The sequence below is a fragment of the Saccharomyces cerevisiae genome, chromosome XIII (assembly GCF_000146045.2).
Source record: "Saccharomyces cerevisiae S288C chromosome XIII, complete sequence".
Lineage (NCBI taxonomy): Eukaryota > Fungi > Ascomycota > Saccharomycetes > Saccharomycetales > Saccharomycetaceae > Saccharomyces > Saccharomyces cerevisiae.
This window is the reverse complement of record NC_001145.3, coordinates 229,566-255,871: the sequence shown is the minus strand read 5'-3', so window position 1 is coordinate 255,871 and position 26,306 is coordinate 229,566. Positions and strand designations below refer to the sequence as shown.

Here is a 26,306-nt window from a genome sequence, read left to right as displayed (position 1 = left end):
TTAAAAAAGTTTAATTGTAACATTATAGAAAAAGTTCTTTCGGTTACCCAGTTTTCCATAAAGTTCCCGCTTTAGTTCATATGCTTATTCAAAGCTAATTGAACGTCTTCTGCATTGATGACAACCCCTCTTTCTGAACATTTTGCCTTTGCCATTAGCTCGGAACATAAACCATCGACATCAATATCTGAGTATTTCGGATGTGTTGTTATTCTATCCCAAATTTCCGAACACCTTAGTAAAGAGCCTTCCTTAGATGGAACGACATCATTATCATTATCGTTATCATTGCCATTATTGATTTTGTCAGCATTCTGTAAACTACTGCCATTTTTTTGTGAGATTTCGCTTTCATTTCCTGGTACCGATTGTAGATATTGTTTCGGAAGCTCTGGTTCTTCGTTAATTAACTGGTTCTTGATTAAACTTGACTCATCGTCTGACATATTAGCGGCTTTTTTGTCATCATCGTCATCCTCTAAAAACTCTCCAAATAAATTGTTACCTTCCTTCGATGAATCTCTAAAAAACATGTCGTAGTCAAACTTATTTTGAGATTGAGATTCAGAGAAAGGTTGTAATTGAATATTAGTTGAATTGTCGTCTGGGAAAGCCAGATTTGCGTTGATAAAAGGTATATCCTCTTTGCTGCTTTGCAGTAGGCTGGGATTGGTGTTAGAGGCAGCATTATTGCCGATGCCGGTAGATCCCGGACTAAAAAAATTAGTAACTTGGTTCATATCAAACGGTGACTCGGATATGAATGGGAGTACATCATCGCTATTATTATTGTTCTTTTTGTTCTTATTGCCAGTGCTACCAGTGCTATCAGTGCTACCAGTGCTATTATCATTCACGACGTAATGATTGGCACTCATATCGAAACCAAGTCGGCCAAAACCGGAGAAGGAATTTTCATATTTAGTAGCATCAGTAGCAATGACATTAGCAGGAGTATTATCTGTAATATTAGAATGTGATTCCCAAGTATTTGTTAAAGCAGGAGAATTTGAACTTAGTATAGAAGATGACGCGAAAACTTCTTTATCAAGAGCCGAGATGGGTTTCTTGGGAATGGGACATTGCCTTGTTCCACATACCTGGTTCATTTTCGAACAAAACTCCGAAACTTGTTCATCAAATTGGTTTTCAAAATTAAAGTCATTAGAAAACATATTACTGTCTAAATTCTTAGTTTTACTATTGCTGCCATCATCACCTGACACAAACCTGTTAGTATATATTACATTATCTAACCAATCCATCGAAGTGGAGGAGTTTGGTGTGTTATTAAGAACATCGTTACTATTTGAAAGGGAATCCAAAGTAGCGCTGGAGGAATCTGTAGCGTCACTTAATTTCTTTTGTGTCTGATTTATAGGCATAGGAGCCGAATGACTTGGATCATTTGGTGAAGGTAATTGTTTCCCCACATTTTTACTGTTGTCGTTGTCGTTGTCGTTATCAAGCGGATATTGAAACGTGAAATTCATCTTTTGTTTAACATTTTCTTGTATGTCATCATTGGGTGTGTCAATTGGCTCGCTATTGCTGTGGTTAACGTTATTTTTTGAAAAATGCAAATTAGGATCTCGCCTTGCTAAATATTCCAGCACTTTTGAGTCATTTCTTGTCTCTGGTCTATATTTTTTTAACTCATTCACCAGAGTGATTAACTGGTCCCTCAAAAAAGTAGCTTCCACTTCATTTTGCTGCTGAATACTCTCTAAACTTTGTACCTTCTTCTCCAATTCCTTCATCTTCCTCTCCTTACGTTCCCTAAAAGCTCTTTGAGCGGCCCGATTTTGGGCAGTCCTCTTCTGCTTAGTTTCAGGATCCAAATCTTGCTTTTTGCTAGTTTTGCTACCCTTCTTCTTCGGTTGCTCGCTATCCTCGCCATCACGTGTACCAGTACGTCTATGTTCATTTTCTATTTCATCGTGACGAGATTTTGAACCCTCAAACTCCGCTAATGAACCCGGAGAAACGACATCCAGCGACCTCTTGGCGGTAGACACACTCATGGTTTAAGAAACAACTTTTCCTTCTTTAAACGTTTTGGGTGGCAAAAAACTTCCCTTAAACAAACTAAAAATGGCTCGTGTTCATGCACAAGTCAACCAGGGGCTCAGGAAAAAAAGCTAAACACCAATCCTATATATAACGTAAAGGTACTGTGCTTAATCGGTAAACGGAAGACTATTAAGCAAATGTATCTCTTAAGACCTTACGCATCCATCAGTTGCCACCCTCCTACTCTTCATCGGAGGGTTTCCGGTTCCCATGACAAAGACGGCGCTTTGGCGGGGCCCAAATTGTTACCCGCACCCAGAAAAAGAAAAGAGTAACCTAGGTCAAATCAACCAAACAGCTAGGGCTGGTTACTATTTTTGAAAAGATGCAACAGGGTAAGATCAGCAAAATTTAGGGCCGAACAAAGCCCCGATCTTCGTATATGGTACCTCGTTCCCGTACTTATTTTCAATTTTTGGCGTCGTTTACTGCCGTTTCCGATAAATACAAAAAAGTTTTCGAGAAGCGAGAGTAAGTGAGGAGCAGACAATGTATTATTCACTGTAAACTGCTCCACTTCGTCTCAATGGTACACTTCATTTTTATCGCCTTACGAAGCATGCGTTTTATGCGAAGATTGGTGAGAAACCTCCAATACTTGCTGTTGCCGATAACTTCTTCATTGCTTTTTATATAGTTCGGGTGTTTTCTCCTATCCTCTGCTGCTCTCTTTTTCTTTCCATTCGTCTTTGTAATTTATAAGCTGTTAATTTTCATTCAAGTTTCCCTTATCTGTTTTACTTTCGATTTAAGTTTTACATAATTTAAAAAAACAAGAATAAAATAATAATATAGTAGGCAGCATAAGATGAGTGAAACAGAATTGAGAAAAAGACAGGCCCAATTCACTAGGGAGTTACATGGTGATGATATTGGTAAAAAGACAGGTTTGAGTGCATTGATGTCGAAGAACAACTCTGCCCAAAAGGAAGCCGTTCAGAAGTACTTGAGAAATTGGGATGGTAGAACCGATAAAGATGCCGAAGAACGTCGTCTTGAGGATTATAATGAAGCCACACATTCCTACTATAACGTCGTTACAGATTTCTATGAATATGGTTGGGGTTCCTCTTTCCATTTCAGCAGATTTTATAAAGGTGAGAGTTTCGCTGCCTCGATAGCAAGACATGAACATTATTTAGCTTACAAGGCTGGTATTCAAAGAGGCGATTTAGTTCTCGACGTTGGTTGTGGTGTTGGGGGCCCAGCAAGAGAGATTGCAAGATTTACCGGTTGTAACGTCATCGGTCTAAACAATAACGATTACCAAATTGCCAAGGCAAAATATTACGCTAAAAAATACAATTTGAGTGACCAAATGGACTTTGTAAAGGGTGATTTCATGAAAATGGATTTCGAAGAAAACACTTTCGACAAAGTTTATGCAATTGAGGCCACATGTCACGCTCCAAAATTAGAAGGTGTATACAGCGAAATCTACAAGGTTTTGAAACCGGGTGGTACCTTTGCTGTTTACGAATGGGTAATGACTGATAAATATGACGAAAACAATCCTGAACATAGAAAGATCGCTTATGAAATTGAACTAGGTGATGGTATCCCAAAGATGTTCCATGTCGACGTGGCTAGGAAAGCATTGAAGAACTGTGGTTTCGAAGTCCTCGTTAGCGAAGACCTGGCGGACAATGATGATGAAATCCCTTGGTATTACCCATTAACTGGTGAGTGGAAGTACGTTCAAAACTTAGCTAATTTGGCCACATTTTTCAGAACTTCTTACTTGGGTAGACAATTTACTACAGCAATGGTTACTGTAATGGAAAAATTAGGTCTAGCCCCAGAAGGTTCCAAGGAAGTTACTGCTGCTCTAGAAAATGCTGCGGTTGGTTTAGTTGCCGGTGGTAAGTCCAAGTTATTCACTCCAATGATGCTTTTCGTCGCTAGGAAGCCAGAAAACGCCGAAACCCCCTCCCAAACTTCCCAAGAAGCAACTCAATAAATTCACTAGATCAATAAGATTCAAATAAAGCGCACGATATATACCTATTTTCCTATATATGCAGATAAAAAGATAGCACGTTCATTGCTAGCAGGCCTTACAAACAGACTGTCCGATGCCTTTACTACCCCACAATTTATCCCACTTGTGATTTTCAAGTTCGGCTTTTTTTTTTTTCATCATGTCGTGGCAAACGACCAGTATTTTCTATCAGAATAAGAAAAAACTATAATTCACTGCATACAAACGTATTGACTGCTCCCCTACAGCGGAAGATAGTAAGAATACAACATCGTAACTGTTTCCATATTTATGTGCCGATATGGTAAAAGTGAAATCTAAGAATAGTGTTATAAAGCTATTGTCTACAGCGGCAAGTGGATACTCTCGTTACATCTCGATTAAGAAAGGTGCACCTTTGGTTACTCAGGTCAGATACGATCCTGTGGTGAAACGGCATGTGCTTTTCAAAGAAGCAAAGAAAAGGAAAGTGGCAGAAAGAAAGCCATTGGATTTCTTGCGTACAGCCAAGTGAAGAAATATGAATAAGCACGAGCCCCGGCATGTAAGCCCATCGAATACGCAGACGTTACGCATTTTTTTTCATTTATCCTGTAAATAAGTAATGGATACATACATTTTGTATACGATTCAAACGGAAAGAAATTCCGCTAACGAAAAAGAAGTTATATAAAATTACATTACAATAATCAACTCCCTCATAATAAAGTTGATATTTCATTTAGATATGCAAAAACACATATGCATACATACATACATACGTATATGTAAAAGTTAGAATCAAGGAAAACTCGTGACATACAAATGCAAGCATAAATGAAAAAAAAAGATCGAGATTCAGTATTTCATCGAAACATCGAAATCTTCATAACTATTCTTATTAACGTGGTAATATTAAAGTCTTTTTTATTGATTTCTTCTTGGGTGATATTGGTTCTCCTTTTGGTGATTAATGACCTCCCCATGTACTGTTACCACCATAGTTTGACTTATTTCCTTGGTTGTTCCAAGCAGACCTATTTCCATCGTCTTGGTTACCCCATGCAGAAGCTCCGCCATCTCTTGTACTTTTATTATTGTTATTTCCTCCCCAGGTGGAAGCCCCGCCGTAGGCTGACCTATCACCGGTACCACCCCAAGTAGACATGGCACCATTAGATTCACCACCCGACGCCCAAGTGGATGCACCGCCCCAACTTGATTTGTTACCCCAGGCTGAAGCACCACCCCAAGTAGAAGTAGCACCAGTACCTTGGCCGCCCCAAGCTGAGGCACCGCCGCCAGCACCGCCCCAAGCGGATGCACCTCCATTACCTTGGCCACCCCAAGTGGAAGCACCACCCCATGAGGAGACACCGCCACCACCTGAGCCTCCATGCGCATTTACAGCTGGTGTTTTGCCACCATCGAAGGAGCTCCATCCTGGTGTCATACCACCGCTAAGACCAGAAGAGGTAGCCGCAGCACCTGCTGCAATACCGCCAGTGGCCATGTTTCTTGGGGCACTGACGTAACTTGGGCCCATTCTGGCCTGTGGAACTCTACCACGTCTATTAACCAATTCATCATACGTGATACCTTCACCTCCCTCACGGTTGTAATATGTTAACTTATGCTTGTCAATTGTAATGTGTTTGTTCTTCGAGTGTAATTCGACAGTAGCTTTATCACCATTCACATCTTTCACAATACCTAATTGACCCTTGTAACCAGCAGAACGAATTCTTACTGTTTTGCCGAGTGCAACTTCACGACCTCCTCTGGACTGGATGGGTTGTTGGAATGTCTTAGATGATGGAGGTCCCATTTTAGAAATGATTTCTGGATTCATTTTACTTAGATCCATTTTGTTACTTAACATATTGTCCTTGGATGCCACGGCCTCAACGTTACTAGGGTTAACAACAAAAACCCCTGCATTTTCAACAATCTTCTTTGAAACAACAAAAATTTGTTGTGTTTGTATGTACAGGACCTGACCTTCTCTGCGTGAACCTACTTTCTCTACTATGGTATCACCAATTTTGATTTCATTACCATTTGCATCGACACTAGAAACGCGTGCACGAGCAGTATTTATTTTACTCAAGATAGACCCCTTCGTAATTGTCGACACTTTACCAGTTTCATCAATAACCTTGAAGATATCGTGGCCAGCTTGAATAATACAAGCAACATTTTTAGCACTCAATTCGACTATGTCATGTAGCGCATATTCACTTGATGTAGCTGTAGTGTCGATGGATTTGGACAGATTATTTGCTGTAATGGTAACTTCTCTGCTTGTTTGAGTTGACATAAATGTCACTTGACCTTGCTCTACCATAAGAACTAAACCAGCATCACCTTGATGTTCACCATTGATGACAGTAACGTGATCACCAGGTTCGAAAATTTTCCTCAGAGTAGAGATAGGAAATTCTAGAGGCGTTGTAAAGCCATTTAGTTTGATAGTAGCAATATCTTTCGTGGTTCTTGTTACAATACCCTTGGAACCACGTTGTTCACCATTTAGAACTTCGATACGATCACCTGGCTGGAAAGTGACCTTTGCAGCTTGAGCCTTCTTGATTGATTGTGAAACTGATGTTAGATCTACCGCGCCCTCTTTGGAACCGAATCTTGCCAATTCCTCCACAGTTGGCTGAATATTTTTGGTTTCCACATGTTGAATTCTGAAGGACTTATACAGATAACCATCGATATAATCTTCATTCTTATAAGTAAAGTGGCGATCATCCCTTTTGTACAGGTTAGCTTGGTCTAATCTTAGAGCCATTGTTGGATTAAATAATTGCGGTGGTGCTCTATGAGCAAAAGTTGGTCTTCTGGATTTACGTTGCTGTGTTGTTGGATCAATTTCGTCGAATTTACCATAATCCAGACGAGGAACAATTTTCAGCATAACTTCTAAATTATTCTCACTAATTTGGTCGACCATAGCTAAGTCACCCTTATAGATCCCTCTCTTAATACGAACGTAGCTACCTTCTTCCAAAGCAACATCATCAGATTTGTTTGGTTTTAGTAATAGAGGTAATTCTTGGACAGGAATTAGCAATTTTTGAGAAATATAAATATCTGGAACACCATTACAAAATTTTTCAATAACGGATTGCTTAGGGGCTTCGATATAGATTCTTCCTGTGTAATTATCCCTTTGGAAAATGGATAAAATTTTCAGTTTTTTCTTACCCATCGCCCTATCCAAATTGAATTTTTTTTTTAATAACTTACGAATCAATTCCTTTTCTTTACCTGGTCTGCAGCGCACACCCCAAATGGTAGCTGTATCAACACTTGGTAGGAGAAACCTCTGGGGCACGTAACCATCTTGAGCAGCAGCACGGTATTGCTTGGAGCTGCTTCTACCGTAACGCTCCCTTAATTCTTTCGCTAACCTTTGAGCGTCTTCTTCTGAAGTCTTGTTCAAATCTTGGTCCAGTTGTCTATGTAATCTATCGTCTCTTCTTGCGCCTGGAGCACTTGCTTCGTCATCTTCATCATCACCATGGGTAATGAAACCTTCACGAACCAACTCTGAATCCTCTTCATCTTCATCTTCATCTTCATCATCACTAACCTCAGCTTCAATATCCAAGAATCTGTTCCTCTCCTGACGACGCCTTTTAGTTGGGGCTTCATCGTCATCGTCCTCATCATCATCATCGTCATCGTCGTCTTCATCATCGTCTTCATCTTTGTTATCGCCCTCATCTTTGGTATCACCATCACTGTTTTTGGTGTCCTCTTCGCGAGGTCTCTTCCTTTCATCAGAGCCCTCTTCCTTCTTGACAATTTCATTTGCTTCGGATGAATCCGTATTCAAAGTTGCTTGGGCATCATCTGTAGCAGGCCCGTTACTAGATGAAACCTGCTCTGTGGCCGCCGTTTCTGCATTATCCTCAGGTTGCTGTGGCTCAGATTTTGCTTCTTTTTCTTCCCCATCTAAAGGGGGAATATTGCTTGTACTTTCTGCACGTTCTGTACTTTCCGTTGTGGTCACATTGCCACTATCAACAGTATCTTTGTCACTAGTATTTTCATCTTTAGTGTCAGTTGACTGCGGAACCACTACGGGATCAGCAAATTGTTGATCATGGTCCTGCATGCTCACGTTTGTGTCCGAGTTGTCACTCATAATTATCACAACACCCGTTCCTCTTTCCTTCTGCTGTTACCTACTTGTATGAATGGTTCTTGTCAATGCTACCAATCTTTGAACATGTTCATCCAAATTTTTTTCTATGTCGCATATCAGGCGGGTCACCTTTAGAAGGAACAAGTATGAAATATACTATCATATATATATATAATAACAATTACGCATGCAGGTGTCAGCATTAAGAAGCCGCAAGGTCACCTAAATACCTTCCGAGTTTTTTTTCAATGAGCAAATCCACTAACGTTAGTTATGAAAGAGTAGAGCTATTCGAGAACCCGAAAGTACCTATCGAAGTTGAAGATGAAATTCTGGAAAAATATGCGGAATCCAGTCTGGACCATGATATGACCGTTAATGAACTACCAAGGTTCTTCAAGGATTTGCAACTAGAGCCCACAATTTGGAAACTGGTGAGAAATGAAGACGTCATTATAGAAGGAACTGACGTAATAGATTTCACGAAACTGGTACGATGCACATGCCAGTTACTGATACTGATGAATAATTTAACAGTAATAGATGATTTATGGTCGATGCTTATTAGAAACTGTGGCAGAGACGTGGATTTCCCGCAAGTGGCCTTAAGAGATCATGTATTAAGCGTAAAAGACCTTCAAAAAATCTCCAATCTCATCGGGGCTGACCAAAGTTCTGGGACCATTGAAATGATTAGTTGTGCTACTGATGGCAAGAGGCTTTTCATGACATACTTGGACTTTGGTTGCGTATTGGGAAAACTAGGTTACTTAAAGATGTGAAGCGAACAAATCCATATTCAAATATTTTTTCTCCTTTATTCGGTTCTGGAATCTATTCATATATATGTAGAAAATAGTCGAGTACATATGCAATTATAGGGTAAGCTGATACACAAATGCATGGTGTGGTCCTCTTCCTTTGCTTAAATGATATGTTTCGTTTTGAAGTAGTTCTTCAAATAGTTGACTTGCCAAACACCCAGCGAGGACAAGACAATAATAACCAAAATTGAGAAATTTCTTACCCTTCTGTTGGTAGATTCATTGGTGTCTCTTAATCTCTCCTCTCTGTTTTTCAAGTAAGTCAATTCGTCGACAATTTCGTCGGTAATTTCCTCCACTCTACGCAACTCCACTTCTATAGGTTTCAATTTTTCGTTGGCACTGATCTTGTTCCAGTCACGAGCTTCAGCACCACTCTCAATGTCCAATTCAATGGCCCTGCTTAAAGAACGGCCACGATACTGAGCCTGATTTTCAAAACAAACGTCGAATGCCGTGGAGGATGGAGCAGTAAACGCAACACGAACGTCGCCTGCAAAGTCCCTCTTTCTACGATACTCGTTTCCAACTGAATCACGCACGAAGAGGTTTAGTTTCTGTCCATCACCAACAGAACCATCTGAGTGAATATCCGCGACAACCAATTGACCTTCAGTGACAAAATCACGAATACAAACCTGTTCTGGATCTGTAGATGCTGCAATGTCGAAATGTAATCCCTGCACTGCCACCACCAAAGAGATCAAAGTTGTCAACCATAACTGTAACACCTGCATCCTTTTTTTGCTTTTCACTTATGAGATCAACTGAGTTATACAACTAACTATAAAGGTAGGCCCCAGCTCCTAAAACAAACATATAACACGTAACAACCAACGGTTGGCCAAAATCATTAGGGAGACGAAAGAGTAAAAACGAAAAATGAAAAAAAAGTAAACTCCAGAAACTCTTTGTACGCGTTTGTCGTTTTTAACGATATGCTATTTTATCATTGTTCTTCATTTTCCTCATCTTCTTCATCTTCTTCATCCAGTGCTTCCACTAGAAGACTGCCATTTGGCCATAGCTGGGGCACTTGGTCCACCGACATGTGCTCGTTAGGATGCACAGTATACTTAGGGAAGGGCGATACCAATTCAAAGTCGAATTCAAGTTTACCACGTTCGAGATCAAATGAGGTAAGCTCGTTGTTGATGATGTGGCCGAGCTCTTCGATAGTGGTAGCAGTAGCAGTTTCGAGTTGTCCTTCTTTAAAGCAGAGCATATCGTCGTCTGCAGATAATTGCCTGATTTTGTCCTGGAGGGCGTTAGACCATTCTGCGGGGTCACTAGAATATACCGCGAGGTATATGTGACACCCAATGGATTGGTAGATTTGGTAAAGTGTAGTCATGGAGGGGAACTTCTTGACGAATCTTTTGCCACTAGAAGTCCTAAATTGCAGAGTAGCTTGCTTCCCCGTTGTCTCGAACGGCTGTATCTCATCGATGCAAGCCTTTAACCATTTTAATTGCCGAGCAGTTGAGTTTAATTTCAAATCCTGAGCGTGTTTCAAGCTCTTTTCCTTTTCTATAGCTTTGATTCTGTCCATTTCTAGCGACTTTTTGTACGCATCCTCCTGCAGTTTTTTTATTTCTCTTGACATGCGTAGCTCGTGCATTTCAGTTTTATTAACAACTAATTCTGGAGTGTACTTTTCCACCACGTTTGTTAACGACTGCAAGAATCTGTTCAGTGAATTGACCTTTAGCTTGCCGAGAATGGAGAGTCTTTGTGAGGGCAAAGTTTCTGAATGGGAAGCCTTATTAGCCACGTTGGCAATGAGGAATATCTCCGGGGTGTTTCTGACACCTAGTTGGCGAGCAACCAGCCAAGGTTCCAACTCGTGTACGCATTTCAAATAGATAATCAGGTCGTTATCAATCTTGCGCAAGTACTGTAAAGTCTTCTTGTTTAACAAAATCTTTTCCAATAGTAGTTTAGAATTAACATCTACGGTATCAGTATCGGTATCGTAGGTGTCGCCCACTAGGATGAGCAACATAAACTTAAACTCTTCTTTTGCAATACGCAAGGCCTCATTGAAGGAAATGTCTGGTTTAAAGCTTTTTAGTTCGCAAAATGCATCCTTGTCCTTCGTGTCACCCAGTATTTCTGCAAGTGGGATATGGGTTTCTCTGGTTGGTGCCTTTGGAACCTTGGAGATCTTGGGTTTTCCTGAATTACCGCCACCACTTATCGAATGCAGGGACAATAGAGTGCAAAAGAACGTGAATATTGTGGCAGATAACCTATTGATTATCCGAGGGATCAACAGTAAAATAAAAAGAAAGGGGTTACCATCATAACTAAAAGATTCAAACATGGACCACACAGTGTTAGAGCGTCCATTTAGCCCAATTGTTCTGAAATCATTGCGGAAGTTCGCTGGCAATGGTCTGACCACGGGCAGTGAGGCTGTAAATAACAACGGTCTAGGTCCCAACGCGGGAGGAACCAAGGTCTCAGCCATGGGTGTAGACGTTTGAGTGGGCTCTCCCATCTGGTCTGGTTCGCCTTTCCACTCTCCATCGAAATATCGGCTCAATGCTGGTTCTAACTGCCAACCATGGTTCCTCAACAGTCTCACCACATCTGGCAAGTCTTCTGGGGGGAAATTCGTGATGACCTGGAACTCATTTAACTTGTCCTCTTCTGTGTGCGAAAGGTGAAATTCACTATCCTCATGATTGACTACTGGCATCTTCGATTACACTATGAAAGCTATTACATACTTCTATCGTAATACCTGCTGCTACAAAATACACTGTCTACCTATATATCACCTTCATCTCTTCTGGGCCACCACCCACCAATTGTCGCGCTCGAAGCCCTCACTATGAACGGCAGCCCCAGCTTGGCGGCAATCCTCAGCCAATTCGCCCTCTCGGTATAAGTGATAGTATCGGTATTTTACCTCTTCTCTTTCCTGTTCTTGATCTTGTTGTTGCTTCTCGTCGTTATCATCAAGAGACTTACTGCGTTGCTGTTCCTCCTTCCAGCGCTGCAAGTATTCGGAACGCTCCTTTGGGGGAATATTCATTAAGTTTGGCTTTGGCCTTGTCTTGACTTTAGCAGGCGGCGTTGATTTAGTTTTTGGTTTGGATTTACTCTTGGGAAGAACCCAGGGGACAAAGACATCTTGCTCCATACCTTCATGGTAACCTCTACGGGAGCTGCCCTGTTCTAGAGCCCAACAATATATTAATGCTTGTCCGCCCTGACGTAGCTTCGATAGAACGTGCCTGATCACCTCAACACGTCTCTCCCTTGTAGACCAGTGATGCACTACAGCAATTGAGATGGCGAAGTCAAATGTTTCGTTTTTGTGTGGTAAGTTCAGCCCGTCTGCCACCAGTAAGTTGTACGATGGGTTTATTCCTCTGGCGCACTCAATAAGACCATCTGAGCGATCTGAACCGATAATATATATATCAGGGTTCACTCCGAGGTACTTTCCATTGCCACACCCGACGTCGATACCGATGGAACCCATTGGGCGAGTCTTCAAGAACTGAGTCACTATGGGCCATGGCTTATATCTAGTTTGCGAGAAATGCGGAGCTATCTCATTATACACTTTGTGAACATACTCCTGTTCTTTTTCAGCCGCTTGGTTTATCTCCATGTTGGTTCTTAACCTTTTATTTCTTGGCTCTTCGAGACCTCATCTCTGTTCAGTTCATTACCGAATTTTTTCTCTTATTCCCATTTCTTCGACTGAAAAGTTGAAAGAAATTGAAAAATCAAGAAGAGGTATATAGAGATAATTATCCATATAAATGAAGAGCACAAAGTAAGTTTGAGCTTCAACAGCGCAACGATGACCGAACCTCAAGGTCCTTTGGACACCATCCCGAAAGTGAACTATCCGCCAATACTGACAATAGCAAACTATTTTTCCACAAAACAAATGATTGACCAAGTCATCAGTGAGGACCAGGACTACGTTACGTGGAAATTGCAAAACCTGCGAACGGGTGGTACATCAATCAACAACCAATTAAATAAATATCCAAAATACAAATACCAGAAAACCAGGATAAATCAGCAAGACCCGGACTCTATCAACAAAGTCCCAGAAAACCTGATCTTTCCACAAGACATTTTACAACAGCAAACACAAAATAGCAATTACGAAGACACCAATACCAACGAAGATGAAAATGAAAAACTTGCGCAGGACGAACAATTCAAGCTCTTGGTAACCAACTTGGATAAAGATCAAACTAATCGGTTTGAAGTTTTCCATAGAACATCCCTAAACAAAACCCAGGTCAAAAAACTGGCTAGCACAGTAGCTAATCAAACTATAAGTGAAAATATTCGTGTTTTTCTGCAAGCGGTGGGAAAAATATACGCTGGTGAGATAATCGAATTGGCCATGATTGTGAAGAATAAGTGGTTGACAAGTCAAATGTGCATAGAGTTTGATAAGAGGACCAAAATAGGCTATAAATTGAAAAAATATCTAAAAAAATTGACTTTCTCCATCATAGAAAACCAGCAATACAAGCAAGATTATCAATCCGATAGCGTTCCCGAAGACGAACCTGATTTCTACTTCGACGATGAAGAAGTAGACAAGCGCGAAACTACGCTGGGCAACTCGTTGCTACAGTCCAAATCCTTACAGCAATCAGACCATAATTCACAGGACTTGAAGCTACAACTCATCGAGCAGTACAATAAGCTCGTCCTCCAATTCAACAAACTAGATGTAAGCATCGAGAAATATAACAACAGTCCCTTATTGCCCGAACACATCCGTGAGGCGTGGAGACTCTACCGTCTGCAGTCGGACACTTTGCCTAACGCTTACTGGAGAACTCAAGGAGAAGGGCAGGGATCCATGTTCAGATAGCTGCCCATAATTGTCCAACGGCTCCAACATATATCAATCTATATATAAACATATATATAATTTTTAACATGTCGTTTGAAATGACATGTCTATTTTTAAAAGGATAGCATATAAATTAATGAAAAAAAAAAAAAGAAAACGATTACTGCAGATCTTCTAATTCTGTTAATCAGCTTTCTCTTGTGAACCATTGGCAGGTGGGTAACATAAAAGCACAATACAATAGCTTCCATTATTAGTTTTGTTTGTTTTGGCAATACATGTTAAATCTTTTTCTTTCAAGTTAAATATAAAGATTATATATAAAAGTACTTCTTTGGAATACATTTGATTATACTTTTCTTTATCGTTTTATTTTTATTTCATCGTTATAGTCGCTTCTTTTCCCCTAGAGGCTTTGTCATAAAACAACAAATCAACCACTCTCTGCTTATCTTTCCTTCCTTTTCAAAATGGGTAATTCAAGTTCAAAATCTTCGAAAAAGGATTCACATTCGAATTCCTCCTCGAGAAATCCTCGTCCTCAAGTGTCGAGAACCGAGACTTCCCATTCTGTGAAGTCTGCAAAATCAAATAAATCTTCAAGATCAAGGCGATCTCTTCCTTCTTCGTCCACTACGAATACTAATTCAAACGTCCCTGATCCCTCCACTCCATCAAAGCCCAATCTTGAGGTTAATCACCAACGACATAGCTCTCACACGAATCGTTACCATTTCCCATCTAGCTCACACTCGCATTCAAATTCTCAAAACGAATTGTTAACTACTCCTTCATCATCCTCTACTAAGAGGCCTTCTACTTCTAGAAGATCAAGTTATAATACTAAGGCTGCTGCTGATTTACCACCTTCAATGATCCAAATGGAACCCAAGTCACCCATTTTAAAAACAAACAATAGTAGCACACACGTATCCAAGCATAAATCTTCATACTCATCTACCTATTATGAGAACGCCTTAACCGATGATGACAATGATGATAAAGACAACGACATCTCGCACACTAAAAGGTTTTCTAGATCTTCGAATTCTCGTCCGTCCAGTATAAGAAGCGGATCAGTGTCAAGAAGGAAATCAGATGTGACCCATGAAGAGCCTAACAATGGATCATACTCCTCTAACAATCAGGAGAATTATCTCGTTCAGGCATTAACCCGGTCAAATTCTCATGCATCTTCGCTACACAGTAGGAAATCTTCGTTTGGATCAGATGGTAATACCGCATACAGCACCCCATTAAACTCTCCAGGCTTGTCCAAGCTAACAGATCACTCTGGTGAATACTTTACCTCTAATTCAACCTCCTCATTGAATCACCATTCAAGTCGCGATATTTACCCGAGCAAACACATCAGCAATGATGATGACATTGAAAATTCATCTCAATTGAGTAATATCCATGCATCAATGGAAAATGTTAATGATAAAAATAATAATATAACAGATAGCAAAAAAGATCCGAATGAGGAATTTAATGATATAATGCAATCTTCCGGAAACAAAAACGCTCCAAAAAAATTCAAAAAGCCTATCGATATTGATGAAACTATCCAAAAATTACTGGATGCGGGCTACGCTGCTAAGAGAACAAAAAATGTTTGTTTGAAGAACAATGAAATTTTACAGATTTGCATCAAGGCTCGTGAAATCTTTCTTTCTCAACCTTCCTTATTAGAATTATCACCTCCTGTAAAAATTGTAGGCGACGTTCATGGCCAATATGGGGATCTCTTAAGGCTTTTTACCAAATGTGGGTTCCCACCATCCTCGAACTATTTATTCCTAGGTGATTATGTGGACCGTGGTAAACAGTCACTGGAGACTATTTTACTATTGTTTTGTTACAAAATAAAATACCCTGAAAATTTCTTTTTATTGAGAGGCAACCATGAATGTGCTAACGTCACAAGGGTTTATGGATTTTATGATGAATGTAAACGTCGTTGTAACATCAAGATCTGGAAGACATTCATCGATACTTTTAATACATTACCATTAGCTGCTATCGTAGCCGGAAAGATTTTTTGTGTTCATGGTGGATTGTCGCCAGTTTTAAATTCTATGGATGAAATCAGACATGTAGTTAGGCCTACTGATGTACCAGATTTTGGCTTAATTAATGATCTTTTGTGGTCCGATCCCACAGATTCACCCAACGAATGGGAGGATAACGAACGTGGTGTAAGTTACTGTTATAATAAGGTGGCAATTAACAAATTCTTGAACAAGTTTGGGTTTGATTTGGTTTGTAGAGCTCACATGGTTGTGGAAGACGGTTATGAATTTTTCAATGATAGAAGTCTCGTTACGGTGTTTTCCGCGCCAAATTATTGTGGTGAATTTGATAATTGGGGGGCTGTAATGAGCGTCAGCGAAGGTTTATTGTGCTCTTTTGAATTGTTAGATCCACTAGATAGTGCAGCTTTGAAGCAAGTTATGAAGAAAGGTAGACAGGAAAGAAAACTGGCTAATCAACAACAGCAAATGATGGAAACAAGCATCACAAATGATAACGAATCTCAACAGTAAATTTACTGACTAAAAAATCCAGAAGTATTATATTCATTATTTCATGAACAACTCAACGATGTACATATGCACATATATATATATATATATATATATATATATATGAAAGACAGGAAATAGAAGTTCCCTATCTTTTTCTTAATGACATTAAAAAACTTCCTTTCATCGCCTACTGCCTTCGCGTGTGTATTGAATGCTCATTCGCTCTATACAATCTAGAACTCTCCGAAATTTCGTTCTACTTTGCTTTCGCTATATTAAGCTGTTTATATAAATTACGTAATGGTATATAGTCATATAGCTAAATTCAATGGTTCGTTTCTATAGATTGGTTCTCCTTAATTTTAATTTTTTATTGCGTATAACGTGAGAGATTATTTTCAACCCCCCCAATACTTACGAAACTTCATAAAACTTCTTTAAGAAATAAGGGCCTATAAAAATTGTGAACTAATCAAGAGAAAATATATAATCAAAATTGATTAATCAGAAAGACGAATTTTTTTTAAAAAAAAAATTCAAAACAACTGAAGGGGAAATGGACAAAAAGCAGCATAAGTAGTAAAAAGTGGAAACAAAATAAGGTCAAAAAAATCTGAGAGGAAAAGGAACGCTATATTACATTACTCAGAACTGCGTAACCGACTAGAACAAAAAAAGGAAATAGAGGAAAAAAAAAAAAAAAAAAAAAAAAGAGAAAAGAAAATTAATGGGTCAGTACATGACTCATAAAGGCATGTCTGTTGTTCTGTTATTGTAGTTGGAGTAGTTACCGCTGCTTCCACGTCCACCACGACTACCTCGATTGTTATATGCGCCTCTGCCAAATCCCCTTCCTCTGCCAAATCCTCTTCCTCTCGAACCTCCATTCATACCGCTGCTGTTATAGTTACCGCGTCCATTGTTCCTTATAGAATCATTATTACCTTGGCCAAGGAACCCACTTGCTGGTTTGAAAATGGAATATTGTTGTGTATTGGATGTTGAGTTCGTGAAATCATTCTTTTTATTTCCTGAGGCATCTAAAGATGAATCCGAGGTTAACCCTTCTTCATTGTTTTGTCGATCATGATATCTTGAACCGTTATTATTATTACTACTACTATTATTATTATTATTATTATTATCATTAGTGTTGTTGTTGTTGTTGTTGTATGAGCTGCCACCACGATATCCGCCGCGATTACCACGATTGTTATGCCCACCTTTATAACTGCTGCCATTGGGGCCTCCACGATATCTATTACTCCCTCTAAAATTGCCATTATTGTTATTATGGTTTCCGTTATATTTGGTTCTGCTCATACTATGTTCCCTTTCCACATTCTTGAAAGTGAACTGTTTATCAACATCGGTTTCTGAACCTTTATCTTTATCATTTGAGACATCTAATTGAGCTTTATCGTCGCCACCTTTCTCAAAGCCTTGTTCATCGCCACCTTTGAACTCGTCCGATTTATCGGGCTTAGATTGTAGTTCAAGAGCTGGTGAGTCAAGCTTGCTTAATGGAGTTCCTTTCTTGGAAGTTTCATTGACCACAGATCTCTCAACTACTTCAGAGTAACTTAAAGGTTTGGGAGTTGGGGTTGCAGAATGTGATTCCTCCTCTGTAGGTGTCTGCTTTTTCAAGATTGTGATCTTGCTGCCTGTTGCAGTGGTTGCCATAGAATCACTACTAGGGATTAATGATGCCCTCAGGGTTGTTGTATCTTCCACGTGTAAATTTTCCATTTTTTCTTCAATGTCCAAAATCTTCGATTGCGTATCAACCGGTTTAGCACTTCCAAAAGGATTGGATTTTGACCGCTGAGTCTTAGTAATGAATGGTTTGCCAGCATCGTCTTTAGGGTCTGTTAATAATTTCACCTTCGTGCTGTAATCCTTAAAATCTTCGAATTCTGCGGGCGCTGTTGTAATGTGGTAAATTTCCTTCAAAGGAGTGGTCCAATAGTTCAAAATTTTGTCCATATCACGGGATGTATATAACTCGACAAATGCTACCTTCGAGTCACGTTTGAAATTTTGATCAAAGATTGACCCCGATTTCAAAGTAGAAATACTTGGATTTTTATTTATCTCCCAAAACAGTTTGAACTTAATAAACTTGGTAAACTTTGCTTGAAAAAGATCTTCAATGTCAAAGTTGGAAAATCTCGGTGGTAAATCAGAAAACTTCACAATATAAGGAGGACCTTGCTGATGCTGCAGCGGGTGGTGATGATTTGCAAAGTCCCCCATGCTACCACCACCAAAAGGCCCTGCATTAGAAAAACGTGATCTGTTCATGGGTCCATGACCACCGTGTGGGTGCTGTTGGTGACCATCACGTTGATGTTCGCCTGCCTTGGTTTGTTTCAAGATGTCAATATTCGTAGTATTGCTTATAGCATCCAAATTAATATCTTCCTCATCCCATACTGACTCGCCTAAAGTGTCGTTCCCTAGAAATTCTTCTAGGGACATTTTCTTCGTAGTGCCATTATTATTAGATGTATTATTTGTTCCTGAATAGAAACATATGTAGACAATTCCGTGACTTTCTCTTCTTTGCGGAAAACCAAGCTGATTAGAGAAAGCAAAAACATTGCAAGACCATGTCTAATCAGCTTGATTTTTAGAGAAACGATAAAAAAGAAGAAAAGAGGCCAAGAGAGAGCATTGTTCAATTGTTAGTGGCTATTTAAACTTGATCTATTTTCTTAAAAATCCACATGAATATTATATCCTCTTTCATGCAATAATTCCTACGTATGACTGAAACAGAAGAAAATAGTAAACATAAAATACTAAAACAAAAAAAAAAAAGGAAACAAAAGAGGACCGTTATGGATCAAAAGGGGTTAATGAGAAAAACCGAGGCACATACCCATTTCTTCCCGTTCCAGCACTCTATGTGATTAAGATCGAGTGAGCAAACGTGTTTTTCTAGGATGATTTCTTGACCAATTCTTTGTGGAGATAAGCTTTAAAGTCTGAAGAACGTATCTCTGTAGTTCTTCTGTCTCATTTAAAATAACCCAAAATTTCCGAAATTTCAGTGCAGCTCAACCCTAAATTAGACCTAATTGAAATCAGTAGGGTTAGCTCGTATTTGAAATATTACAAAACAAGTCCTATAAAACTCTAATCTTAACCCTTATGTTAGATTTTCAGCACGTGATTTTGCATCTTTTTTAGTTTTGCTTAAAAAATTTTGACCTCTACCTTTTCTCTCTCTGTTTAATCAGGTAATAAAAAGTTCAGCCAAAAAGTGTGGTTGTGAAATTTTATTCTGGCGATGCGCAATCGGAGTCTTTTCTATTTCTTGCAACTCGCAGAAGAAAAGGTATTTTACTACATAAATTGTATATATTCCTTCTCAGGATCAGCAACATAAGATATTGGCTTTGATATTATATTGCATCTTATTGCATTGTGTGTTGTGGTTAAGACAAATAAATAAAGGAAGTTTCTTCTTTTTTTTCCTTCCTTTTTTTCCTCTCTCAGATAAAAGTTCAACAGAGCCATGGTGTCGAAGGATCAAACGTCCTTTAATAAGAGGTGGACCTTGGGTCTTCTGATGTTGGGTCTAGTCATTATTTTGTGGGTTTTATCGTCCTTCCTGATAAATTTGATCTTCGAGGATGACTCGTATAGAAAACCATTCTTTATCACGTACACCAATACTGCCGCCTTTATCTTTTATCTTTTTCCAACTGCAAAGGCCGTTGTGGTGAATTACAAGGACACAGGCCGTGCAAACGTTCACCGCGAACTAATTATGGAGGAAGAAGGTACTGGTAGTGATAGCAATCGCTCGGTTGATATGACTAGCCCACTGCTTACAAACCTTGAAGCAGGCACGCATGCCAACCAAAAGAAGAGGCTAACGTTATATGAAACAATCAAGTTAAGTGCTGAGTTCTGCATACTTTGGTTCACAGCTAACCTTGTGACCAATGCCTCGCTGGCATTCACATCGGTGGCATCGCAGACAATCCTCTCCACTACTTCTTCCTTTTTCACCTTGTTCATAGGTGCTATTTGTCATGTTGAATCGTTGAGCAAGTCCAAAGTACTCGGGTCGTTCATTTCCTTTGTAGGCATAATCATGGTCACCAAATCAGATTCTCATCAGCGCTACCAACGCCATATCGCGGACGTTAGTGGTGATGATAACGATGCCGTGCAAGTTCTGATAGGCAACTTGTTGGCACTTGCAGGTGCTGTACTTTACGGTGTCTACAGTACTTTATTGAAGAGAGAAGTCGGAGATGAGACTCGTGTTAACATGAAGATTTTTTTTGGCTTTGTTGGTCTCTTTAATTTACTTTTTCTATGGCCATCACTGATTGTATTGGACTTTTTTGGCTGGGAACCATTCTCTCTGCCCAAAGATCCTAAAGTTGTGGTAATAATCTTCGTCAATTGTCTCATCACATTTGTTAGCGACTTTTGTTGGGCAAAGGCTATGTTACTAACGAGTCCTTTAACCGTCACCGTAGGATTGAGCATAACGATACCCCTAGCAATGTTTGGTGATGTAATCTTTAAGCACAAAACCATGTCTGCGCTCTATTTATTTGGTGCTACCCTCATCTTAGGCTCATTTTTCATCATTAACAAAAGCTCTGAGGAGGAACATTTTGAGAACTCAATAACGGCTAGCAATTACGAATCAGTGGAGGTGCCAGCAGCAAACAACTGATCTTAAAAAAAAAAAAAATAGAAATAATAAAAAAAACTATTAGCATCTAAATTTCAAAGTCAGAAGAAATTTTTCCCTATATAGAATGTATATTATAATTTTTCTAATAACAATTTCATTCCTGTGTGATTTAATAATCTTAAACATTTTTTTCAGTATCCAGACTAACAAAACAGAGGCCAAAAGAATTTTCAATAAGAGAAAAAGTATCTCGTTGGCTTCATACAAACCTTATTCTTTGTCACTAACTTTGCCGTGAGAAAGAAATGCAAATATACATGTTATAATGAAACTGAAAAACGCATTTTCTCAAAATTAAAAAACAATTGGGTACCCTGGATTCTTTATCAAATAACAACTAATGAAATAAGAAAAGAAGTAGAATAGAACACATGCCAAAAATGACGACAATAGTCCTCTCATTTTTTCACTTACACACGAGATTTTGGGCACATAAATTAAAAGCACAGACAGTGCGGACATCACAATGTACATCAATGATACAGAAAAAATCTCTATACCGAACTGCCATCCTGAACCACCGCTAAAATACATTATACGATTCTTAGCATCACGTGCAATGAAAGGGATAGCATTCATTTCCACAAACTTGTAACCAGTAATACTTGGTAGAAGTATGCCTAATGACAATATCATGGAGAAAAGCTTCCATTTATTAGTTACCTTCGGTAGAATTACTTTCTTAATAAAGATGAAAACTACCATACACGCAACAAAATAATAAACAAATTCCTGAACGTTGAAGGCTTGAGGAACCGTTATCGAAATATTGAGTATTTTAGCCAGAAAATCGCCAAATTGTAAAGTGTTTTCCGCATTTTCAGGTACCAAAGAGTACTGATAAAAAGGTGATGTTTTCCATTCGAACTGAGATTGCTTGTTACTTTCTGCTGGCGGATATACCACAAGATGAGGTACGTTTTGCAACTTTAAATCCTTGACCAATTGTGGTACTTCGTTGACATCCACTGTAAAAAACAAATTTAGTGATTGTGGGGCCTGCGAGCGAATTACATCGGCCACTGCGTGATAGGTTTTTTCAAAATCATGGCATAGTTGGCAACTCATGCCGTTACTGTTTGTACCCCTCATTGTGATGTACAAGATATTGAAGTAACCTGGGACACCACGGCTTAACAGTGGGTAGTTGTCAGCGGTCACTGTTATCACACCGGTGTCATCTTTCAACTGTAGAATATCATCTATATTATGGGATGCAGTGGCTGTGGACTTCTGAAACTTATGGAATATAATGGCGAGCCATATAATAATGTATGTGCTACACCACTTCATATTTTTTTTGTATGATTCAGTTCGCGGCTCTCATCTACATGCAATTTTATTATCAAAACTTCTGAATCCAAGTTCCTATTTTATTTTTTTGCAGTTTTCAATTCGCGACAGTAGCTCACTGGCATAAAAGACTAAAAAGGAAATGAATAAATGAATAAATAAGTAAATAAATAAATAAATACTGCTTGTGATAGTCTAAATAATGTCAGATATAGTTAATATTTGTACGTATGAATGCCTTTTTGAATTGCGGTACCTTAAGTTATGTTTCGTTTGCGGAAGCAAGCTGGTATCATGCTGGATGTATTTTTTATCAGAGTCGATATTTCAAACCATTAAGCCTGTTTTTTATGTCCTTCAATTGCTTTGTCTCAGGCTCCCATTCCTCAAATTCCTTAAACAACATCTTGATTTCTTCATTACTGAAATGCTTGTTGGACTCGTACATCAATCCCCTCATACACCATGGCAGACGATAGGGGTTGGCTCCTAACTCAGACAATTTATATGGTGAGTACTCAATTGGATACATTTCGGACAAATCGGTTGTTTCTAATGCAAATTTGATGCCCAGATGGTAGACCTGTTTCTCATTATAAATGGTAGAGTGACCACCTCCTGTCAGGGTGCCCGCCAGAGATCCGCTTATTTCCTTTATGATTCCGTGATCGTTATAACCCAGGTTTAAGAGTGAACCAGCAATTTTAACTATGCGAGTGATAAATGCTGGAGTTTGTGATCCTCTATCAATAAAAATGGCCCGAAATATATTGGGATGGTTGGCAAAAAGACATGTGGATGAATACAGAGGGACCAGTTGATCATTGATGGATCCCACAAATGTAATCTTAACGTTATTTGATATGATTGTTCTTAGGCCTTCTATGAAGCTTTGCGATTGTTTGGAATCAAACTTTTGAAACTCGAATAACTCCCTCAATGAGTCTTTTTCAATCGTCTGGTAAGCACGAACAAACAAAGTTTGATCTGCACCGTAGAATGGACCATTATTGATACCTGCCATGGCCAAGACCGAGATAATTTTTTTGGACGAACAAAACTGAATTTCATCGTTGAAAAATTGAGAATTATCAAGGTTTATTATGCCGTTTTTGATCAGCTTCGCTAAAAGCATAATGGTTACCGGACACCCCTGCGAATGGCTAACAAAATAAATAAAATCAGAATTGTTTATTTCTTTGCTCCAATGCTTCATAACTTCGTAGAAGAAATCTACTCTATCAAATATCTCTCCTTCTCTTTCAAGAGCGATCTTGCTTATTTCAATGGGTACTTTATGTTGATCAAAATATTCCTTCACTATTTCCTCAGCTTCTGTGACAAACTTGGTAGATGTACCCGTTGGCTCACCAATAAACGGTCTAATAATTTTTGTTGGAAAGAACCCATGAACGCCGACAATGAGAACTCTGATGGGCCTAGATTGGTAATCTGATAGAAGGTTTATTTTTTTCCATGGATCAACCCTAAATAGAGATCCTCTGTTGTGTTCCAACCGCTCCTCATCTTTTGCCTCGTTTGCAACTGTGTTTGTTTCCTCTTTTAACTGATTTTGTGAGTGCTGCACCTGTTCTTCCCCCTCTCGTACCCTTGATGAAGGTCTTCTATCCCAGTATTCAGTCTTCCACTTCCAAATTGTGGATGTGACTGTATTCCATATGGTTTGTTTCGGTAAAATATCGAAACTTGGTACAACAATGTTAGGAAACTGATTGCCTATGTCATCTGTTAATTTCTTAGCAGTTTTGACACCTTTATCTCTGATCAATATAGCATCAGGTTTATAAGGTATGTAAGTGTTGGTTAGAGGAGCCGGATTTAGACTATTTGCTAAACGTGATAAAGTGTTATTATCCGCATCAGTGGGAATGTTATGCGTCGGCTCCGGATCTTTTTTGTTACGGCCCCAAAAGAATGGCCATGCTCGTGGTCTTGTGTTTTTTTCTACTATAGCTGCATTTCTGTCTTTTTTGTCCTTCTCACCCTTCTCGATCCTGGTGGTTTCCTTTAAAATCGTTGTTTGTTGATTATCGTGCAAGCGTGTTCCCTCATTTGAAACATTGTCATTTTCTTGACTGTTGTCTTGGGCGGTTTCCTTTCCTTTATTTTTATTAGATAACTCCGGTTCTTCCTCGTCATTACCTCCCCATATAGACCAGGATTTGGTTGTTCTGTGCTTAGGCTCACTAGGCCCCATACGACCAGACTGAGTATGTACTGAGCGCAGTGAGGTCGTTGAAGATTTCAGACTGCTTTTCGGCGAGGAATGCAATGGAGTCGTGACCATTCTACCTACTGGTACTCTGTATATAAGTCTCTTCCAATTCTTCGTAATGGTGTCTATTTGTAGTGCAAAAGTGCTATCCAAGAGCAGTGATAAGCCCACTATATGTATAAAGCCGAATCTAGTGACTGGTGGGAATAAAAAAGATAGTTTTCGAACTATTCTTATATGAACTTTCCATGGAATTACCTCACGTTGTTCACATTAGTGACTTGTAAAAAGCTTTACATATAAACTCAATATTTTCCCTATTGTCAAAACCTGGAATGTGTCCGCAACGCGTAATTCATCCATAATGATATATATTATCAGAAGCTGTACACAAGCCGTTCACATACATGTGGTGCATGAGAAGATTGCCAACAAATTCAGTTATGACGGTGGCTCGAAAGAGAAAGCAAACTACGATCGAAGACTTCTTTGGTACAAAGAAAAGCACTAATGAGGCGCCCAATAAGAAAGGTAAATCGGGCGCTACTTTCATGACCATAACAAATGGCGCAGCTATCAAGACAGAGACAAAGGCGGTCGCAAAGGAGGCAAACACGGACAAATATCCTGCTAATTCAAATGCAAAAGATGTATATTCGAAGAACTTGAGCAGCAATTTACGTACACTACTGTCGCTGGAGCTAGAAACGATTGATGATTCGTGGTTTCCACATTTAATGGATGAATTTAAAAAGCCATATTTTGTAAAGTTGAAACAGTTTGTCACTAAAGAGCAAGCTGATCATACAGTATTTCCGCCTGCAAAGGATATTTACTCATGGACCAGGCTAACGCCTTTTAATAAAGTTAAAGTCGTGATTATCGGTCAAGATCCCTACCACAACTTTAATCAGGCGCATGGCTTGGCTTTTAGCGTCAAACCCCCTACACCAGCACCACCGTCATTAAAGAACATATATAAGGAACTGAAGCAAGAGTATCCTGATTTTGTTGAAGATAATAAAGTGGGAGATTTAACTCACTGGGCTTCACAAGGGGTTTTATTGCTTAATACCTCGTTAACTGTAAGAGCACATAATGCAAACTCGCATTCTAAGCATGGTTGGGAAACTTTTACAAAAAGGGTAGTTCAGTTGTTGATCCAGGACAGAGAGGCCGACGGTAAGAGTTTAGTATTCCTCTTATGGGGGAACAATGCTATCAAATTAGTAGAGTCTCTGTTGGGATCTACTTCCGTTGGAAGCGGTAGTAAGTACCCTAATATCATGGTGATGAAGTCAGTGCATCCGTCTCCATTAAGTGCAAGTAGAGGATTTTTTGGTACCAACCATTTCAAAATGATAAACGATTGGCTATACAATACCCGCGGAGAGAAAATGATAGACTGGAGTGTTGTTCCTGGAACGTCATTAAGAGAAGTTCAGGAGGCAAATGCTCGCTTAGAGTCAGAATCAAAGGACCCTTGAATATTACTATTGCATATGCAGGTCTCGATTTCCAAACTCTTTAAAAGCATATAATAGATAAAAAACTAAATAGACTACTTTGTGGCACAAAGCAGAAAAGTGGATTGAATATTTTTCAATCTAAAAAGTAAATATTATACAACCAAATTGAGAGAGTAAGGAGAAGTA

At 39.2% G+C, this 26,306-nt stretch overlaps 16 protein-coding genes across 16 annotated transcripts, besides 1 other annotated feature; 8 read left to right on the top strand and 8 right to left on the bottom strand.

Annotated features, from left to right (window-relative positions):
* Window positions 1-71: 71 nt before the first annotated feature.
* On the bottom strand, window positions 72-2,024 carry YAP1 (DNA-binding transcription factor YAP1; the record flags this gene model as incomplete). The annotated part of the gene is made up of 1 exon (NM_001182362.1): window positions 72-2,024. One exon carries the CDS (start codon window positions 2,022-2,024, stop codon window positions 72-74), a length of 1,953 nt encoding a protein of 650 aa, NP_013707.1.
* A 64-nt stretch (window positions 2,025-2,088) lies between these two features.
* Window positions 2,089-2,109: a regulatory region (Upstream open reading frame (uORF) in 5' untranslated region of YAP1 gene, regulate translation).
* Window positions 2,110-2,599: 490 nt separating this feature from the next.
* On the top strand, window positions 2,600-2,710 carry MIN4 (Min4p; the record flags this gene model as incomplete). Its single annotated transcript, NM_001184487.1, has 1 exon — window positions 2,600-2,710. The coding sequence occupies one exon, from the start codon at window positions 2,600-2,602 to the stop codon at window positions 2,708-2,710; it is 111 nt and encodes a 36-aa protein (NP_076904.1).
* A 171-nt stretch (window positions 2,711-2,881) lies between these two features.
* Window positions 2,882-4,033, top strand: ERG6 (sterol 24-C-methyltransferase; the record flags this gene model as incomplete). The annotated part of the gene is made up of 1 exon (NM_001182363.1): window positions 2,882-4,033. One exon carries the CDS (start codon window positions 2,882-2,884, stop codon window positions 4,031-4,033), a length of 1,152 nt encoding a protein of 383 aa, NP_013706.1.
* A 322-nt stretch (window positions 4,034-4,355) lies between these two features.
* On the top strand, window positions 4,356-4,568 carry MRPL39 (mitochondrial 54S ribosomal protein YmL39; the record flags this gene model as incomplete). The annotated part of the gene is made up of 1 exon (NM_001182364.1): window positions 4,356-4,568. One exon carries the CDS (start codon window positions 4,356-4,358, stop codon window positions 4,566-4,568), a length of 213 nt encoding a protein of 70 aa, NP_013705.1.
* A 435-nt stretch (window positions 4,569-5,003) lies between these two features.
* SPT5 (transcription elongation factor SPT5) lies at window positions 5,004-8,195 on the bottom strand (the record flags this gene model as incomplete). Its single annotated transcript, NM_001182366.1, has 1 exon — window positions 5,004-8,195. The coding sequence occupies one exon, from the start codon at window positions 8,193-8,195 to the stop codon at window positions 5,004-5,006; it is 3,192 nt and encodes a 1,063-aa protein (NP_013703.1).
* A 248-nt stretch (window positions 8,196-8,443) lies between these two features.
* On the top strand, window positions 8,444-8,977 carry RAD33 (Rad33p; the record flags this gene model as incomplete). The annotated part of the gene is made up of 1 exon (NM_001182368.1): window positions 8,444-8,977. One exon carries the CDS (start codon window positions 8,444-8,446, stop codon window positions 8,975-8,977), a length of 534 nt encoding a protein of 177 aa, NP_013702.1.
* Window positions 8,978-9,120: 143 nt separating this feature from the next.
* On the bottom strand, window positions 9,121-9,756 carry ERV25 (Erv25p; the record flags this gene model as incomplete). The annotated part of the gene is made up of 1 exon (NM_001182369.1): window positions 9,121-9,756. One exon carries the CDS (start codon window positions 9,754-9,756, stop codon window positions 9,121-9,123), a length of 636 nt encoding a protein of 211 aa, NP_013701.1.
* A 212-nt stretch (window positions 9,757-9,968) lies between these two features.
* UBX2 (Ubx2p) lies at window positions 9,969-11,723 on the bottom strand (the record flags this gene model as incomplete). The annotated part of the gene is made up of 1 exon (NM_001182371.1): window positions 9,969-11,723. The coding sequence occupies one exon, from the start codon at window positions 11,721-11,723 to the stop codon at window positions 9,969-9,971; it is 1,755 nt and encodes a 584-aa protein (NP_013699.1).
* Window positions 11,724-11,807: 84 nt separating this feature from the next.
* Window positions 11,808-12,647, bottom strand: TRM9 (tRNA (carboxymethyluridine(34)-5-O)-methyltransferase; the record flags this gene model as incomplete). Its single annotated transcript, NM_001182372.1, has 1 exon — window positions 11,808-12,647. One exon carries the CDS (start codon window positions 12,645-12,647, stop codon window positions 11,808-11,810), a length of 840 nt encoding a protein of 279 aa, NP_013698.1.
* A 195-nt stretch (window positions 12,648-12,842) lies between these two features.
* On the top strand, window positions 12,843-13,883 carry TAF11 (TATA-binding protein-associated factor TAF11; the record flags this gene model as incomplete). The annotated part of the gene is made up of 1 exon (NM_001182373.1): window positions 12,843-13,883. One exon carries the CDS (start codon window positions 12,843-12,845, stop codon window positions 13,881-13,883), a length of 1,041 nt encoding a protein of 346 aa, NP_013697.1.
* A 452-nt stretch (window positions 13,884-14,335) lies between these two features.
* On the top strand, window positions 14,336-16,414 carry PPZ1 (salt homeostasis regulator; the record flags this gene model as incomplete). The annotated part of the gene is made up of 1 exon (NM_001182374.1): window positions 14,336-16,414. The coding sequence occupies one exon, from the start codon at window positions 14,336-14,338 to the stop codon at window positions 16,412-16,414; it is 2,079 nt and encodes a 692-aa protein (NP_013696.1).
* A 726-nt stretch (window positions 16,415-17,140) lies between these two features.
* PSP2 (Psp2p) lies at window positions 17,141-19,284 on the bottom strand (the record flags this gene model as incomplete). The annotated part of the gene is made up of 2 exons (NM_001182375.1): window positions 17,141-18,918; window positions 19,281-19,284. The coding sequence occupies 2 exons, from the start codon at window positions 19,282-19,284 to the stop codon at window positions 17,141-17,143; spliced, it is 1,782 nt and encodes a 593-aa protein (NP_013695.2).
* Window positions 19,285-19,919: 635 nt separating this feature from the next.
* YML018C (uncharacterized protein) lies at window positions 19,920-21,101 on the top strand (the record flags this gene model as incomplete). The annotated part of the gene is made up of 1 exon (NM_001182376.1): window positions 19,920-21,101. One exon carries the CDS (start codon window positions 19,920-19,922, stop codon window positions 21,099-21,101), a length of 1,182 nt encoding a protein of 393 aa, NP_013694.1.
* Window positions 21,102-21,416: 315 nt separating this feature from the next.
* Window positions 21,417-22,415, bottom strand: OST6 (dolichyl-diphosphooligosaccharide--protein glycotransferase; the record flags this gene model as incomplete). The annotated part of the gene is made up of 1 exon (NM_001182377.1): window positions 21,417-22,415. The coding sequence occupies one exon, from the start codon at window positions 22,413-22,415 to the stop codon at window positions 21,417-21,419; it is 999 nt and encodes a 332-aa protein (NP_013693.1).
* A 313-nt stretch (window positions 22,416-22,728) lies between these two features.
* Window positions 22,729-24,723, bottom strand: YML020W (uncharacterized protein; the record flags this gene model as incomplete). Its single annotated transcript, NM_001182378.1, has 1 exon — window positions 22,729-24,723. The coding sequence occupies one exon, from the start codon at window positions 24,721-24,723 to the stop codon at window positions 22,729-22,731; it is 1,995 nt and encodes a 664-aa protein (NP_013692.1).
* Window positions 24,724-25,058: 335 nt separating this feature from the next.
* Window positions 25,059-26,138, top strand: UNG1 (uracil-DNA glycosylase; the record flags this gene model as incomplete). Its single annotated transcript, NM_001182379.1, has 1 exon — window positions 25,059-26,138. The coding sequence occupies one exon, from the start codon at window positions 25,059-25,061 to the stop codon at window positions 26,136-26,138; it is 1,080 nt and encodes a 359-aa protein (NP_013691.1).
* Between the last annotated feature and the right edge of the window lie 168 nt (window positions 26,139-26,306).